Genomic DNA, 18,193 nt, shown 5'->3' on the forward strand with positions numbered 1-18,193 from the left:
TTTCTTCCATACTAACTTCCAATTTTCCCAGCAGTTTTTATCAAAGAGAGTTTTTATCCCAATAACTGGACTCTTTGGGTTTATCAAACAGCAGATTACTGTAAGTGTCTCCTGCTTTTGCACCTAGTCTATTCCACTGGTCCACCCCTCTATTTCTTAGCCAGTACCAAACAGTTTTGATGACTGATGCTTTATAATATAATTTTAGATCAGGTAGAGCTAAGCCATCTTCTTTTACACTTTTTTTCATTAAGTTCCTGGAAATTCTTGACTTTTTATTTCTCCATATGAATTTACTTACAACTTCTAATTCATTAAAAGTAATTTTTTTAGAATTTTGATTGGTAGGGCACTAAACAGGTAGTTTAATTTTGGTAGAATTGTCGTTTTTATTATATTAACTCTACCTATGCATGAGCAGTTGATATTTGCCCAGTTATTTAAATCTGAATTTATTTGTGTGAGAAGTGTTTAATAACTTTTTTCAAAAAGTTTTAGAGTCTGCCTTGGCAAAGACTCCCAGGTATTTTATATTGTCTGAGGTTATTTTGAATGGGATTTCTCTTTCTAGCTCTTCCTGCTGTATCTTGCTAGTCATATATAGAAAAGCTGAGGATTTATGAAGGTTTATTTTATATCCTGCAATTCTGCTAAAATTGCTAATTGTTTCCAGTAGTTTTTTTGGATGATTTCTTGGGATTCTCTAGGTATACCATTATGTCATCTGCACAGAATGAGAGTTTTGTCTCTTCCTTCCCAATTCTAATTCCTTCAATTTCTTTTTCCTTCTCTAATTGCTGAAGCTAACATTTCTAATACAATATTGAATAGTAGTGGTGATAATGGGCACCCTTGTTTCACCCCTGATCTTATTGGGAATGCCTCTAGCCTCTCCCCATTGAATATAATGCTTGTTGACAATTTCAGATAGATACTGCTTATTACCTTAAGGAACAGTACGTTTATTCCTACATTCTTCAGTTTTTAGTAGGAATGGGTACTGTATTTTGTCAAAAGCTTTTTCGTCATTTATTGATATTATCCTATAATTTCTGATAGTATAATTAATTATATCAACAACAAACCTATCAAACAGTTTTCCTAATAATGAACCAACCCTGTATTCCTGGGATAAATCCTACCTGGTCAAAATGTATTATCCTAGTGATAACTTATTGTAATCTTTTTGCTAAGATTTTATTTAAGATTTTTGCATCTATACTCATCAGGGAGTTAGGTCTATAATTTTCTTTCTCTGTTTTAACTCTTCAAGGTTTAGGTATCAGCACTATATTGGTATCATAGAAAGAGTTAGGCAGAGTTCTGTCTTCCCCTATTTTCCCAAAGTGTTTATATACAATTGGAACCAACTGTTCCTTAAATGTTTGGTAGAATTCACTTGTGAATCTATCAGGCCCTGGAGATTTTTTCTTAGGGAGTTCAATGATGGCTTGGTGAATTTCTTTTTCTGAGATAGGGTTGTTTAGGTATTTAATCTCCTCTTCATTTAACCTGGGCAATTTATATTTTTGTAAATATTCATTCATTTCACTTAGATTGTCAAATTTATTGGCATAGAGTTGGGCAAAATAATACTGAATTATTACTTTAATTTCCTTCTCATTGGTGTTGAGTTCACCTTTTTCATTTATGATTTTCTTCTTTCTGTTTTTTTAAATCAAATTGACCAAAGGTTTAATTTTATTGGTTTTTTCATAAAACCAACTCTTGGTTTTATTTATTAATTCAACAGTTTTTCCCTGCTTTTGATTTTATTAATTTCTCCTTTAATTTTTAGAATTTCTAATTTGGTATTTAATTGGGGGTTTTTAATTTGTTCTCTCTAAATGTTTTTAATTGCATATTTAGTTCACTGATTTCCTCTTTCTCTAATTTATTCATGTAAGCATTTAAAGATAGTCGCTTTGAGTGAATCCCATAGGTTTTGGTAGGTTGTTTCATTATTGTCATTATCTAGGATAAAATAATTAATTCTTTCTATAATTTGTTGTTTGATCCACTCATTCTTTAAAATAAGGTCATTCAGTTTCCAGTTAGTTCTGGGTCTATATCTCTCTGTCCTAATATTGCATATGATTTTTAATGCATTGTGATCATAACAGTATCTTTTTAAAGATGAAGTTTACAATTGTTTGAGGATATTAAGTCAAGTTCAAATAAAAATCTAAATAGGAAACCTTCCATATAACCCTCAAAATAAGCTAAGTATATATAAAGTATTAGTATTACTCCTAAGAATTAACCCATCTACCAATTTTTTTTCCTGGATGAGAAAAACACTTAAAAAACTCCAATAGATCAATTTAATAATTTATTAAAGAATCTAAAGATTTCACATTAAGATAGTAGTAGTAGAATGAGTTTATAATCAATGAAATCTCTGTAATCTTTGGAAATCTAGTAGAATATTAAGTTCTATCACTCTCTAAGGCAATTTCTGGTGGCATCTTACAACTCATTCAATTATCAAATCAACAACTTGAAAGGAATTATTAGACCTAGTTGGAAATTTCTGTTTATAGGCAGTTTTGCTTACATGCCATCCAAAATGGGGAGGACAAAGTATTCCTGCAAAGGCTAAGGGATAGAATTATCTGAATGAAGGAACAATCATTTATTAAGTACTTTCTAGATTTCACACAAATGATAAAGAAATCATATGTGATTTTATGTATGTTACCCTTATGCCTACTATGCATTATCAAGAAGTAAGTTCAATAGTGTCAAAGACAGATGGCTAATTAAGGAGCATTCATATGGATTTTCAATCTAGTGTCTAGGAACTCTTCACTGCCAAGTAAACCATTGCAGGTTCTGTCAGTGAGCAAAATTACTTAAAAGATATTGTGTAAATAAATTGATATGGACTATATGATTTTAAGAATTTCAAACTAAGAATCTCACTTCTTCAAGTTAAACAGACAAAATTTGATCTAAAAAGTATAGTATCACAAAAACATTTCCCAAAAGGAAAAAAAATGGTCACTTTTTTATTATGACTCAAAAGTTTTTAAAAAACAGTTTATAAGTCACTTATTCCAACACAATAGAAGGAATTTTCTTTGTTATTCAGTCTTACCTGGACACATTACAGTCAAAATCTAGACCATCATATAGTGAGTCAACAAAACAGTTTGCACTTCCCAAAGTTGATAAAGAATGCTTTGCCACATCTGCACTGTTCATTAATTTCATCATGGCTCGGGCATTTCCTCTTACATCATGTTTAAAGGACCTAAATTCAAAACAAACATCTCCACAGCTTAAAAATCATTGGGTCAGTCAGGATTCACAATAACTAAAAAAAAAAAAATAAAAATGAATAAACCTTAAGACCACAAAGTTATATTCCATTACATATCAGAGCTATTCACTTCCTCCCAGGTTCTAGTTCTATTTGAGCCTTCAAAGGAAATAAATTTGTAAACACCTCCTAAAAAGATTCCTAATTCAAATTAAAAAAATTTATTTAATGCCTTGATCTTTTTCTACTTAACCAAATTATGCTATAACTATCTTTTTCTAATAATGGTCTTTTTCATGTAGGTATGAGTATTTCTGCAGATAAACAGAGGCTAAATAAAAAGTTATGTAATAGAATTAAAGATATTGAATTAAAAATCTACATTTTTTTACTTTACAATCTTTAATTTGCCTCCAAGATATGTTGATTTTTGATAAAATATTATCTGAGAAGCTTAAGCCAAGCATCAATAAGCTGCACAGGATATCTTCTTTAAAACACCTTGTCCAAAAGAAAATGTCATCCTGTAGTATAATATATCAAATACATCTCTTTGTTAAAGAGAACAATAATAGTTATCAATGTTCATGTATGAATAGCAACTACTTTTGGTAGCAAAGTAGTTCTTGGAAAAGCCCATTCTAAACTGCAGAGTGCTTTGAATCTGCATCAATTAGGGGAATAAGGGATCCACAAAATAATGAAGATAAGATATAAAACTAATTCCTTAAATTTGTAAGATGCTTAAATACCATACGGCACCATAGTATATAGAATTTCTTATTATTTGCTTAAAATAAGGGTTTCAGGGAAAAAAAATCTATTTTTGAGTAACAGTAATTAGTAGCATTTTTATTTCTGTACACTGGCAGTTTATTTATTTGGAGTGGACTTGTTGGTACGTGAGACAACCTAGAACAAAAGCTGGTTTCTATGCCTATAATTATGCCTTTTACCAAAGCTATACACCTGAGATTTCTGTGCTGTCCATCCCATCTCCAACTCTTACTGTCCTTCTCTAGTTTTACTAACTACTACATTACTTGGTCCATTTCCTCAACTTTGAACCCACTGAGAACCTGCAACAAAAATAAAACAACAGTAGAAACCAGAACCACTAAATCAAATCAACATTTCTCACTTCACTTCTACTTCACGGAAAGATATTTGTACACTTAGAGGATTTTTTTTTTCATTTTGGCAATTTACATCAGCTAATTTAAATAGCTAAAATAATAACACTTTATGACAAACAGGAAGTCAAATAAACACACACACGTATCATAATCAGGACTCACCTCTGAAATTCTGAAGCTAAATACTGGGCCAAGGTTTCTGTAAAATATACCCCACCTATGCTGTCATCAGTGTTTGTTGCAAGAACCCGATACATTCCACTGTTTACTTCTATGACACTAATAGATAAGGATGTTCCTCCAAGTTTATAGACCAAGATATTGCTTCAAAAAAGAAAAAGATTTTTAAAGAAACAAGAGTTATCAAAGAATTTTTAATATTTTAAGAGCTGAAGAGCTATCACTGCTGATACAAAATAAAATTTCTGGGATTAATGTAGCTGCTTAAGATCAAACAAATGGATAGAGCAAAAACAAGATACTTTTTTTTTTTTGTATCTAACCTCAACCCGAGCTCTTTCCACTTTACATTATGATGAAAAATGGTCTTTTCTATTCTAAATGGTTGAAGTTTATTGAGAATGTGATATAAATAAATATAAATTTCTGCAAAACAAAATCCAGAAAGCTTATCTTCATTGGGAATTTCTCATTAGGATTTCCTTATATGATATCACAAGTTTTAAAAAAGTGTTAATATCACTGACAGAAAACCTCACAACTATAATAACAAAGTCAGATTGTTGGTTAAACTACAACTATAACTTTTACACTAATACATATTTACCATTAATAATATTCTATATTAATCTCATGCCATCTAAACAGCTCTGAGTGTTTTACTGATAGTTTATAATATTCCAATAAGAAATGAGTAAGATTGGGGTGGTCAGATGGATAGAGAACTGGCCCTGGAGTCAGCAGTACCTGAGCTCAAATCTGGCCTTAGACACTTAATAATTACCTAGCTGTGTGGTCTTGGGCAAGTCACTTAACCCCATTGCCTAGCACCCCCCCCCCCAAAATGAGTAAGATTAAAAAAATCCGAAGATTAGAGCTTACAAGTTGCCTAAGTCAGGCCCAAACTATTCTCAACAACTACTATTAAAAGGAGATATTTTTGAATATTGTACCACCAAAACAAGTCCCACACATTGACTTCTCTTTATCTCAAACTAAGCCAAATTTGTTCAAAAATGTTTACTGTTGTTTCTCAGCCAGCCTGTGACTTGTGGAATGATTGATAGTGAATTAGGATTCAGCACCAAGTAAAGGCTTGACAAAACCTGAAAAATCTAATTCTTTTTCAAAAAATCAGTACCGGTTTGGGAAATCCAGAGAAGGGAAATATAAGCTCAGGTAGGACAGCTGATTGCTCATTGTATGCTCATGTTACTATTTAATATAGGGATTAGTACGGTTAGAAAAATTCTCACCAAAAGAATCACAACATCTGGGAACTACTGAACTAAGTGACAATACACAACTGCCAATAAGCAAGCATTTTTCTCAGTGAATATTTACAATTTTAATATAGTTTTTTACCTTTTCCCAGTGGGAGAATCTTGTCCAATTCCATAAGCAAGGAGAGCTGCAGATGGTTCATGAATTAATCGCAAAACATTAAATCCAGCTGCCCCAGCTGCTTCCCTGTGAACAATTTGCTTCCATTGTATTTAATATCACTTAGAAACTATTCAACTGAAACATTTCTTAGTATACTCAAGATTTTATGTGATATCTCTTAACATTTCACAAATAGGAGCTACAAATGAAAAGTAACTCAATAAACTGCAATCTGATACTTTAAGAATTGCTCTAAAACAAATATATACCAATCTTTAACAGTAATATGCAAAAGTATAAGGGATACTGTTACTACATGAAAATAGATTTTTCTATTTAAAATAGTATGCTTGGGTGGCTAGGAGGCACAGTAGATAGAGCACTGGCCCTGGAGTCAGGAGTACTTGAGTTCAAATCTGGTCTCAGACACTTAATAATTACCTAGCTGTGTGGTCTTGGGCAAGCCACTTAACCCCATTGCCTTGCAAAAACTAAAAAGACAAAACACAAAAACAAAACAGTATACTCCACAATCTACTTTAATGGGCAAGAAGTTAAGTTTGCTCTCTTGAAAATGAGGAATTTCCCAAATACCTAATTCTGTAAACTTTCAGATGGAATTAAAACAATTTTAATACCGAATCTTGTCAATAATTTAGAAGTTTGAAAATTTCAACAAAAAGAGTATCATTAGTAAATATTTGACTTTTGGCAAATATTGAGGCTCATATCTGAAACTCTTTCCTTGCAGAGTTATGTGTAACCTAAACTATCTGGAACCTTATTTTATATAAGGTCCTAAACTCAACATGGGTTAAGAAGTGATGAAAAAGCATTCTAAAATTGTAATTTACACAAAGATTTTAAAGCATAAAAAAAATCTAAATGATTTACAAAGCACCAAAATAAGCTAGTGACATTAATCAAACCAATTTTTTTATTTCCTAGAATTTTTAACTCTAAGCAAAAAAAAAAAGACAAGACCTCATATTCTACTTACCCAAGAGCATTCTTTTGGTTTTCTCCAAAATCAAATGGGACAGTAATAACTACATCACTGACATCTGAGCCCAAGGCAGACTGTGCAGTTTCTGTTTATATACACACACACATTTAAAAAATATATTGTACTTGTTAAAAAAAAAAAAGCAAATAGCAGCACTGGACATCTGTGATGTCAAGTGCTTCCTTTAACAAACCACCTTTTGGAATTCATAACTTATCCCACTAATTTTTTCCCCCCTAACTTTCCAGATGTTGGGCCTTTGGTTCCAATCATTCTAAAAAATGAATGGTGCTTTAAGTGATCTGGGTTCTAAACAAATAGAAGAATCTTCCACCATTGTCTAGGTGCCAGGAATGCGGTTCTATCCCCCAAACTCCTCAAAGAAAAATACTTGAGATGGAAAAGATCTTTCAGAGGTTCAAGGATGTGAAGCAGCTTGTCCAAGATCACTTAGCTTTTTTGTGGTGGCACTAAGACAAGAAATAGGATTACCTGAATCCTAGTTTAGTGTTTTTTCAACTATGCTACTATCTCACATACTTAAAAAATGCCTGTCATTTGAAGCCCACTTAAAAGGAACATTTGAGAAACTTCTATTTTATGGACTTTATTCAATACCTTTCATTTTACTAAATATCAGTTTTACAACATCTTCTGGGTTAACAAATTTGGTTTCTTCTCCAGTATCTATTTCATATTGGAATTTTCCATTTTTTTCAATGACCTACAACGAAAGAAGCATAAATTAAATGAAGTTTTTTTTAGGTTTTTTTTTGCAAGGCAAATGGAGTTAAGTGGCTTGCCCAAGGCCACACAGCTAGATAATTATTAAGTGTCTGAGACCGGATTTGAACCCAGGTACTCCTGACTCCAAGGCCAGTGCTTTATCCACTATGCCACCTAGCCACCCCTGAAGTTAAGCTAAATGAAATAATTTTTCTACCCCCAAAAATGCAAATTCCTAAAAAAGTTATGTGATGGATGACCATCAAAATTATCTTGTGTTCTAGAAATAACAGGATTATACTCACTGGACATTTACTTTCTGAGATGTATTTCTGCACCTGCGGGTCATCAGGGCTGCCAATATAAGAAAAAATTGCTATGCATTAAAGTCAAGATTATCAAAACAGGCTAAAATATAATTTGATTTTCTCTTGTATCACTGAATTTTAATCATCAATATTTTCAAGATACTAATTCAACATTCTCCAAAGTTTATAAGAAATAAGATTAAGCAGGATTAAATAAGATATGCTATTTAATAAAGGTATTATAGCAAGACTTTTAAAACAGTATATTCTTTATAGTTTAATATGTAAATTCATTTCCTGTCCTGACTGCTACCAGGAATAGAATTTAGGTCAGGGGATAAATTTTTATTTCAGTGATGATTTTCTAAAATATTACAAGCTTTTACCTGTCATGGTTCCCAAACTACAAAATCAAAATGATAAAAAAAAGCTAGAGAGAGAAATCTATGATTACAGCCCAGGCCATCCAACTTACTTTAATCTACCATGATATTTACTTGTAGGGTGTCTGAACATTGCAAATAGAATCCCCAAATTATGATAGAAGCAACAAACCTATATACCTGTACCTATGCAGAATATGTGACAGGATGGCAGACCGAAGAATGCAGGCAAATACACGATGAAGAAAAAGAGAGATAAGCAAACACAAGTCAGAAAAAAAGATGGGCAGGAATAAAATGCTCTATAAGAAATAGGCACTCAACATTTTTAAGCTTGATACAAAGAAAACATTGGGGAGCAATGAGACCAGTGAAATATGTGAAAGCATTTTCTCCACTTTTTAAGGCAGAAATGGTGTATGTATAATAATCCTAAAGCAAAACCTAGTATCCTAAGAGGTACTTTTGCAGCCCAGACACCATCCTGTGAGGTGATTACTATGGTTATTTCACATTTAAAAACAAATGAAGCCTAAAGGATTACCAAACAGCCAGTCATGAAATAATTCATTTTTCAAAGAATAAAAGACCATTTAAAAAACTAGTGATATCTAGCCCCTTGGTCAAATTTAAATAAAGTATCTCATAAATGTTCTCAAATTTCTTCTATTTTCTCAGTTTCTATCTTTTCTTTCAGGTCTTTCTCTACTAACATGCCCATCTCTAATATAAAAAATATAAAAAAAACACTTTTAAAACTAAAATTGCATGTCTAAATTATGTCTAATCACTTTAAGTGGAGTGATGTTGAACAGATAAAATATGAAGGCAAAGATAAATTTTGAATGTTATACATAAAAAGTGCATGTCAGATAAAGAGGCAGCAGGGTAGGATTTGGTGAATTATTAATTAGGGTCCTGTTTTTATTTCTATTGCCAAAAGATATTATCTGTGTAAGAGTATAATCTGTATTATCTGTAAAATTCCCTATCTTCCTTAGTCATTAAAACCTGTTAGCAAAAGACAATGTATTTAAACTCAGCATTCTAAGTTTAAAGAAGGTTCCTAGATCGGTTAATATTTTTAGTTGTAATCACAAAATCTACCTGGCATAAGTCTATTTGGTTTTGAACCTTGAAAGTGACTAGAATTAAATTTTTTTTTTTTGCTTAAGGCACGCACGCGCGCGCGCACACACACACACACACACACACACACACACCGCAAAGGACTGAAAAGCTTGAACAGTAATTTAATCAACAGAGGGCGATCCATATTCTAATCTTAAATCTGTGAAATAAAAAATCAGCCAACTATCATTCAAACAAGGTAACATAACCAGGAAAGGCAATATTTCCAAAGAATTTGTAAGTACTTAACAGTGATGAAATGCCCTTGTTTCTCAACAACCATGAGGAACTCACTTCTCACCTGACTTTTGGAGGAAGCACAGATACCTCTTGCGGATACACATGGAAAAGTAAGTGACAAAGAAAGCAGGGATGAAGAAGATAAAGGAATGATTATGAATATCTAAGGAAACAGTGGATTGGCCACAATTGTATACAAGTAAAAACTTTTATTTGTTCACATCAGGATTCAGTTATTAAACAGAAAAAAACAGACTATGGGGGTTGGTACAAAGAGCACCTCATGCACATCATGGCTTCTGGAAGGCAGAAAGGAAGTTAGTTCTGGCCCATCTCCCCCAACCTTTAATGGATGGAGAGGATTCTCTTCCTCCCTCTCCGTAGGCTTTGCCTACATATATAGTCATTGCCTGGAGGCTTGGCATACACCACCACTGATGTGCTATGGGTCTCCAATTTCACCAATCCTTTACAGTTATATAGTGCTTTAACTGTTCAAAGCGCTTTCAAATTCATTATTTCATGATCCTCACAACAGCCCTGTGAGGTAGGACAGTTATTATTGTTTATCCCCCTTTCACAGATATATGAGGACCCTCAGGCACTGAGTGGTAAAATGACATGCCTATGGTTATGTAATGAGATGGGACTAGGACCCAGGCAAAAATCTGAATCCTGGTCACACTCTTTACTATTGAAGGTACTATTCTCTCTCCTGATTATCTGAATATTTTTCTCTTCACTCCTTCAAACTTTCAACTCAAACTCCTCTTTATTCTGCCTACTCTCTAGTAAAAAGTACTCCCGACATATACCTTTTACATACACCACATGGATAATTTTATCTGCTTGGCCAGAAATACTATCTATTATAGTATTTCTCAAAGTTGCAGCTGCACACTTCCAACCATGTTCTTATTCATTACACTGACAGCCCTGTTTCACCACCAATAGCTTAGCATGCCAGTTGAGCTGTTTATATCAAGCAATCTCTTTTAGGGAAGCCTACTTGATCTTGACTACTTTAAATTTATATACCTCCACATGAGGGCTCTCAAAAATAATTTTAAAGAAGTGGTCTAAAACTGAGTAATTCACCACCTTAATAAAATTTTGAAAGCCGGGATGGTATCTTTGATGTTTTTACATGGAATTTTCTAGATCAGTGCCTTAGTAAATATTAAATTAAACCCTCCTTCACTGCCCTTTAAAAGTAATTCAAAAAAATTTTCAAATATGTATTACATATTTACCGCAAAAGCTATAATTTCTTTCATTTTTGTTAACATTTGAATAATAACTTTTGAGAGCTGGAAAGAATCTTTTAAAAATTTTCAAGTCCAACTCAAACATTTTGTAGATGAAGAACACAGAAAAGTTAAGTGTCCACGGGTACAGAGCTACATGATGATAAGAGCCAAAAATAGAGCTGAAGTATCCTGGTTCCTATTCTAGAGCTCCTTCACTATATACCAGTTTCCTTCCCACATTCATTACTCATTAGAGCTCATTTATTATAGTAGCCTGCTTGTCTAATTAATATCTCTTCAAGGTGCTAATAAACTTGCACTAAATGTTCTCATTTTGTCTTGGGGTATTTTAGACAATCCCAATCCTCTTGTACGTCACCCAGTTTTCAGGAAGATATTTAAGCTACACGTTAAAAAAAAGATGCTTCTCTCACCATTGACTATTAAAATTCTGGAAAGCCTCATCAATTTAAAGTCTCCTGTCTATATCCACCATCTCTTCCTCCTTCCTACTCCTTGAAAAGAAAAAGAAACAAAATGATCTCCTAAATGTAAAAGCTCTAGCTGGGTTTAATGATCTCAGACAGTAGTTTTCCTTTTGGAAAGTAAATTTAGGCACAACATCCCCAAATATTTTGTTGGTTTTTTTGTTTTGTCTTTACAATCTTTTGGTCTCCTGTAAAAGAAGAACACTGGATATAAATTCAAGGTCTATTGGTTTTACAGAGAAATGATTTAAAAACAAGAACAAAAGGGTTTGCTTTAGGGTCTGTGCTTCCAAAGAACAGTGATCTGTTCCAGAGAGTCTCCATCTACTCCATTCCTATAAGTTACAGGATATTATATTTTCCTCTCATTCATTATTGGCCCTTCAACTAGGTGAACCAACATTGGAGCAAGTATGATTAACAGGTTTCCTAGATGGGAAGTTTTCCAAGGCATGCCCTCTAACACACACTAGACAGAAAAAGCTGCTAGCCTAGAAAGAAGAAATCAGCTTGAAGCAGAGCAGGGAAACTAACAATCCAAGTCATTTGTTTCTAGAAAGCTCAGATGGTAACAAACCAAATTAGAATAATTACTAATATATACTTATGCACATAAAGTAAAAAGAACTACATAATATGAAATGCAAGGTATTTACTTACATTTAAAATTTTATATAACATTCAATATTTCATCATAGAATCATTCATCAATATGGAAACATGACATCACACTATTGCAGTTCCCTGTCAGTCATTAATTTTACCCGCCCCCCCAGTGGTGCAATAGAAACTAGTTGAATAAAAAGGGGGGGGAGGGTGAAAAAGTTATTTTGGTTGCTAAGTTTGTACATGTCAAGATGTGATATAGTATAGCAGTGAAAAATGTATTCAAAAGGGTACTTATTGTTTGCAACCATATTAGTTGTGATTGTAGAGGGATTAAAAAAAACACAATGAATCACTCTCTATATAGCAGTCAAGTAGAATTTAAAACAAAAACAAGTGGTGGGTGCAGGGCTCAAAGAATGAGGTTATGGCTAATAATGACATTTTTCTACCTGGCAATCTAATGTGCCTCATCCCAGGCTCACCTCAGCCAAGGTCCCATTTATTAATAATACCTTACATTTACACAGTATACTTTTCTAAATGCTTTCACATCGACTATCCATTTGAGCCTCACAACAACCCTGTGAGGTAGGTATGACAGGTATTATTATTCCCCTTAGTACATGTCAGGATATGGATGCACAAGAGATGATAGGAATTGCTTAAGAATTTGGGGGCACAGGAAGTCAATGGCAGAAGCAAAACTAGAGAATTTCTGACTTCCAGCCCCAGACTTTTTTCTAAATATCATGCTGGCCCACATATTTCTGGAGAGTCCTCCATTAACAAGTAATGGGCTTCCGGGAAAGGAACTGGCCTGCGTATGTATTCCTGTTGCTCCACAAACATTGGTTCATCTTCCCTCTTTCTGAGGGCCAGTTGCATAAGCAAAGATGCCAGGGAACATTGAGAGCAGCCATTAGAAAGCAGATGTTACTACTACTAGTTTAGGGAATAGCTTTCTTTCAACAGTTCCCTAACTTTTGGTGCTCGAAATTAACTTCTGAAGCAATTTTTCCAGTCCTAACTGAAAAGCACCAGTAGCTTCTTCTACTGCTGTAGCCAGACGCCTGACTGCAATTACAGAATCCCTGCGGAGCTCATTGGCTGTGTCTTGCTGGGCACTGGCCTCCTCACCAATAGCAATCAGCCTGTCCAGTTTTTCTTCCTCACGCTTGGAAAGTTCTCGAGCCAGTCTCCTGTTTTCTGCCAACTCAGCAGCAATGGTCCTGGCCACTGAACGCCTTCTACGCCGGGCCCACCTTGGAGGTGGTTGGTTGGTGAAAGTCCCATCCCCACCAGAAACAAGATGGATTCTAGAGGAGGAGGCTTGGGGCTGTGGTGTGGAGGCTATACCAAGGGTGTTGCGACTGGTGCTGGCGCAGGGACCCGGCTCACAGGACACACCCACTCTGGTCACAGTGCTGCTATGACAGGGAGCAACTGCACCTCTGTAAAGGCTGTGGGAGCTGCTGTAGCTGGGGATCGCTTGAGAGCAGCCTGCAAAACAAAGCAACAATGTTGCAAAGTGGACCTTCCTGCTAAATGAATGCTTTGAAGCCAGCAGCAGAAAACAGCAGCAAATAAGACTAGGACCTAGGACTGCTCCTGGAAGGAGCCCTTTCTCACTGTTAGGCAAGGAGTTCAGGTCCTGGCTTTGGGAGCTGGGTGGAGAAAACAGCTAGGACTATACCATCTCTCCCCAACCCTCATGATCCCCTCCTCTTACCTATACTAAACTACAGATTCTTTAGTTATCTAAAGAAATAATGCTATCACAACTTTGGATTTATGTGGAACTTGTCATCTTTTAGGATTCAGAGGACAGACCCAAGGGTATGGGTTTGGGAAGTCAGCAGTTCATATCCACCCATCCCCAAACCAATGATTCACTAGGCTTGAGGAAGACCACTGGCAGACCCCCCCCCCCAACCATGCACTATGCCTAAGACCACAGCGTTGTAGGACCCCAATGTTTTCTCACTCCGGGAGTTACCTGCACCTGAGGCTTCATCCCAGGAATCCTCAAGGTCACCGGTTTCAGGAAGCTGGTTACCGATTCCCACACTTAGGTGACAATTCTCATCTGATTCTTTAGCTGCTCTCAAGATAGTCTGATGATCTGCTGCCTGATTCCTCTTTGCCTTCAAGTTGCTGTTTCCCTCTTCCCCTGGGAGGTCAGAGGCTACTAAGTTCTGATCACATTGCTTGGTCCAGACAGTATCCTCCATTAAATTATCTGGGTCAGTCACTACCTGATTTCGGAGAAGCTGATCCAGTGTATCATAAAATGGGCAGTGTGGAGGGTCACCCATACTGGTGGCATGGGCAACATAAGCCTTTAAATATAAAGCCTTCAAAACTTTAAACTTGGAGCGGCACTGACGTTCTGTGCGTCGGAAACCTTCCTGATGCATTCGTTTTGACACAGCCTGATAGACATCTGCATTATGGTGGACAGTCTGGAGGCGCTGAATATATTCTGCCTCACCCAGTATGGCCAGAAGAGTTCGTGTCTCCTGTCTGGACCAGCGGATGCCCGCACTGCTATTGGTAGTGGCCATTGTGGAATGGGAAACTGTTGAAGGGTCTTGAGCATCAAGTTGCAACAATGAAGACTTGGGGGAAGTTCTGTGTGGTCTCAGTATATTTTCTGGAGCCAGTTGCTTCCTCCTTCTCGGGACTAATTGCTGTGGAACCAGGTCCAAGGACCGCATGTCTGGCTAGAAGGCCAGATGGGCATGAGTTACAGGGAGGGTTGTAAGGAAGACTCTGGCATCATGTTAGATGGTGCTACTTGTGAGTGGTTCATTGATAGGCATGGGGCCAAGGCTGAGGTAAGCCTGGCACTGGGAGTAAGCCTGAGATGGATGTTGGGAGGCCAATAAAGCACTCTGTGGGCTTGGCAACTTGAGGGCTGACTCCTCCACAGAAGGTTGGGTTGCTTCCAAGGCCAAGACCTGGTGACTATAACTATGTCTGTAAAGATTTTCTTTGGTAGAAAGGGAACTTGTTGAAAAGAGGGCCTGGAGAGTGAGGCAGCCAGCTCTGGAGAAGCCCTGGCAGCCCATGTTCTACATGTTGGCAGCACACCCTGGGGACACAAATTCTCTTAACCTTGCTAGATCTGGCCCCAAAGTTCAGGGATGGAGCCATGGTGACAAGGCTACCTGAATGGCAGTGTTAATTAGAGGCATCTTTTGAGAAGACTAGAAAAATATTAAGTTACTTTGGCTAGTACAAGACCTGGAAATATGAAATTGGATATAAGACAGAAGCTGGTCATTACAATCCCCACCCCCTATCCTGTGGGTGCTTAAAATGCTTCAAATCAATGGACCTGTCTATACTTGCCTGCCTTGGGGAAGGGTACTTAGGGTCTGAAAACTACTGGTACTTAATGTTTTGTTTTCAATAAATTGAATTTTTCAATTTACAATGGGGGGAAAAAAAAAAGAAATGCAATTGTTGCCACAATACTGTGTACCCTTATCCTCCAAAAACCACCTCCCTAATATTTTGGTTTTGGCTAGTGCTGAGACAGCCTAAGGAAAAAAAAAAATGAGAGTTCAATTTAACCAAGACAGATAAATGATCAATTTGATTAAGATTCCTGCATCTACATAGGGAATGAGTCTTAAAACTAATTCGTTTTTGAGCTCAAGTTCAGAATTTAAAAGTTAATTTGTACTCAAAATTCTCATTCCAGCATCTTGGAAAGAGGATGCGGGATTAAAGTCCAAAGACCTGTGAATTTTAGTTATTTCATACTGTGTGACATTAGGTAAACTAGAATGTTTCATTGACTCAGTTTCCTTATCTGTAAAATGGGTTAATAACTGCTCTATCGATCAAACTCAAGAGCTGCTATGAAAATTAAAAAAAAAAGATGTGGAAAAGTGCTATGTAAAATATTATTATTACAGGATATAAAGCCTTTAATTATTATTGTAATCTATAATTTCAGGAGACAGGAGTCTGGGAAAGCAAGTCTCTTTAATCTTTTAATTAAAGTTAGAGCAGTGGATGATTAAGTTGAATCTTATTTAAGACATTAATTAAGTTGTTTCTACAATGATTAAATTTGTAAGTTAAGAGACAAACAGGAAAAGTTAGTCTAGAGAAGAACCTACACAAAAGCACTGTAATAGAAGACTGACCTGTAGAAGTTGTCACCAAACAACATCAGTCGTTTTTGGAAAAATCAACTGTACTAGAATAAAATTCTCTAAATTCTCTTAAGTTTTTCATCATTGCTCCATTTCCCTTAAAAATCTCAGAAATGTCAAAAGTTCATATTATCTCCACTGAAATAATACAGAAATATCGTCTTATTACCACCTTCCAAAGCCACAGTATGCAATGGAAATATTAGTGACAAAGTCAGAAAATCAGAAAGACCTAACATCGTAAGTGTCCCATTATGTTGCTCTTATTAATTCCTCAATTATGAATGCATCAATATAATCCCAGTTACTATTTACACATCACATTTTGATTCCAAATCTCTCTTCCTGACAGAAATGGTTTTATTTCATTTAAGATTGAGTTCCTTACCTTCTGCCAAGAATCTGCTTTACTTTCATAACTGTATTTGAAATATTTCTTATTCTACTTTGTTTTGCTGCCAAACCGACAACCTGCAAAAAAGAGTCATAAATTAATACGTCTCTAATTTTTGATTACTGCAAGGTAAAAAAAAAAGTGTGAGGAGACTGTTACCTCTTCATTTTCTGAATAAGCAACCACAGCCGGAGTGACTCTGTCACCTGCATCATTAGCCACCACATGTGCTCTGCCATCCTAGGAAGAGATGGACCAAAAAAAAAAAAAAGGGAAAAAACATTTTAAGTAACATGTTAAGGATTGGGTGAGTTTACAGTGCTGTGATTCTATTTTTTTTTCACACTGAACTGGGTCTTTTGTTCCTTGTAAATCTTTTAGACTTGAGCAATATGTTATAATCCATTTAATAGTTACAGAGCTTGCCCTTCCCTCTAGGCTGAACCCACCCATTGCTTTTAGGAGTCCCCTGCCCAGGCAATAGCTGGTTAATGCATCCTCTGTGTAATAACAGCCTTCCTTACAACACTTCAGGATCATTATTAAGCCACCCTCTCCCCTCTCCTCTCCACCCCACACCCACACACCTCCTTTTCTCCGGATTAAGTAATACTAAACCCTATGGGAGTTTTTTTGTCCCGATAGATCCTATTTTCAGAAGAACTGGCAGCAGGAAAAAACAACAACAACAACAAAAAACCCACAAACCCTCTTTCTGGAAGCCACTGCCAGAAGGGCCCGACCCCCGCTCCCGCCCCCAGGCCCTCCAACGCCGCTTTCCCTACTTAGGACTCGGGGAGAAGCCGCGCTCACCCACGCTCCCTCCGCGGCCAAGGCAACAGTTTGGGGGCGCAGGCCCAGGCCACCCCGCCCTTCCCTCCCTCCCCCCCGCGGGAGTCGGGAGAAGCCCCGAGTTCTGACCCCCTCCCGTGACGTCACTCCACACCTCCCGTCAGGTCCCGCGACCCTCGTTGGCGCCAGGCGCGCCCCCCCCCCGCGGAGACGGGCCTGAGGTGGGGGATGGGGAGGGAGCGCGGCGCGGGCTCCGGGCAGGCCGAGGGGGAGGCCGGCTAAGCCGACAGTCTGGCCGCCGTCCCGGGCGCCCTTCGGCTCTCCGCCGCCGGAACGAGCCGGAGCCTCCGGGTCAGCGGGGGAAGGGCTCGGCCCCGCGAGCGAGGAGGGCTCTCTGCGGCCGCCGCCGCCCCCCCCCTTACCTTGTAGACGGCCACACAGGCGGATGTGCAGCCCAGGTGGACTCCGATGGCCGCCATGAGGCTGCGGCGGCACGGGCTGCTCTCACAACGGCGGCCGCTACCGGTCTCGGGGCGGCCCCATCAAGCACCGCGGCCACCGCACGCTCTCCCCGCCCTTCCGCTCAACCTGCCCATTCAATCCGCGGCTGCCCGAGGCCGTCTCCGCCAATCGGGACCGAGGTCCCGCCTCGCTACGCGGGGGGGGGGGAGCTGGCGAATCGTGGGGCGTCGCGCCTGCGTCGGCTTCCCCTCCGAGGCGCGAGCGCCGA

At 37.4% G+C, this 18,193-nt stretch overlaps 2 protein-coding genes across 2 annotated transcripts in view; both read right to left on the minus strand.

The window, feature by feature from the left end:
* HSPA14 (heat shock protein family A (Hsp70) member 14) overlaps positions 1 to 18,164 on the minus strand; it is a 33,462-nt gene extending 15,298 nt beyond the window's left edge. Inside the window, exons 1-9 of the mRNA XM_074194075.1 lie at positions 17,886 to 18,164; positions 16,831 to 16,911; positions 16,666 to 16,748; positions 8,005 to 8,053; positions 7,592 to 7,697; positions 6,968 to 7,058; positions 5,947 to 6,051; positions 4,564 to 4,725; positions 3,101 to 3,256 (exon numbers count right to left, since the gene is read on the minus strand). Coding sequence (XP_074050176.1) covers positions 3,101 to 3,256; positions 4,564 to 4,725; positions 5,947 to 6,051; positions 6,968 to 7,058; positions 7,592 to 7,697; positions 8,005 to 8,053; positions 16,666 to 16,748; positions 16,831 to 16,911; positions 17,886 to 17,942 — 890 coding nt within the window. The 5' untranslated portion in view covers positions 17,943 to 18,164. The remainder of the gene's footprint in view (positions 1 to 3,100; positions 3,257 to 4,563; positions 4,726 to 5,946; positions 6,052 to 6,967; positions 7,059 to 7,591; positions 7,698 to 8,004; positions 8,054 to 16,665; positions 16,749 to 16,830; positions 16,912 to 17,885) is intronic.
* On the minus strand, positions 8,067 to 16,748 carry MSANTD7 (Myb/SANT DNA binding domain containing 7). Its single transcript, XM_074194076.1, has 3 exons — positions 16,666 to 16,748; positions 14,105 to 14,831; positions 8,067 to 13,608 (listed from the first exon to the last, which is right to left on the minus strand). Exons 2-3 carry the CDS (start codon positions 14,823 to 14,825, stop codon positions 13,085 to 13,087), a joined length of 1,245 nt encoding a protein of 414 aa, XP_074050177.1. The 5' UTR covers positions 14,826 to 14,831; positions 16,666 to 16,748; the 3' UTR covers positions 8,067 to 13,084.
* Positions 18,165 to 18,193: the final 29 nt, after the last annotated feature.

This window comes from Macrotis lagotis, chromosome 7 (genome assembly GCF_037893015.1).
Source record: "Macrotis lagotis isolate mMagLag1 chromosome 7, bilby.v1.9.chrom.fasta, whole genome shotgun sequence".
Lineage (NCBI taxonomy): Eukaryota > Metazoa > Chordata > Mammalia > Peramelemorphia > Peramelidae > Macrotis > Macrotis lagotis.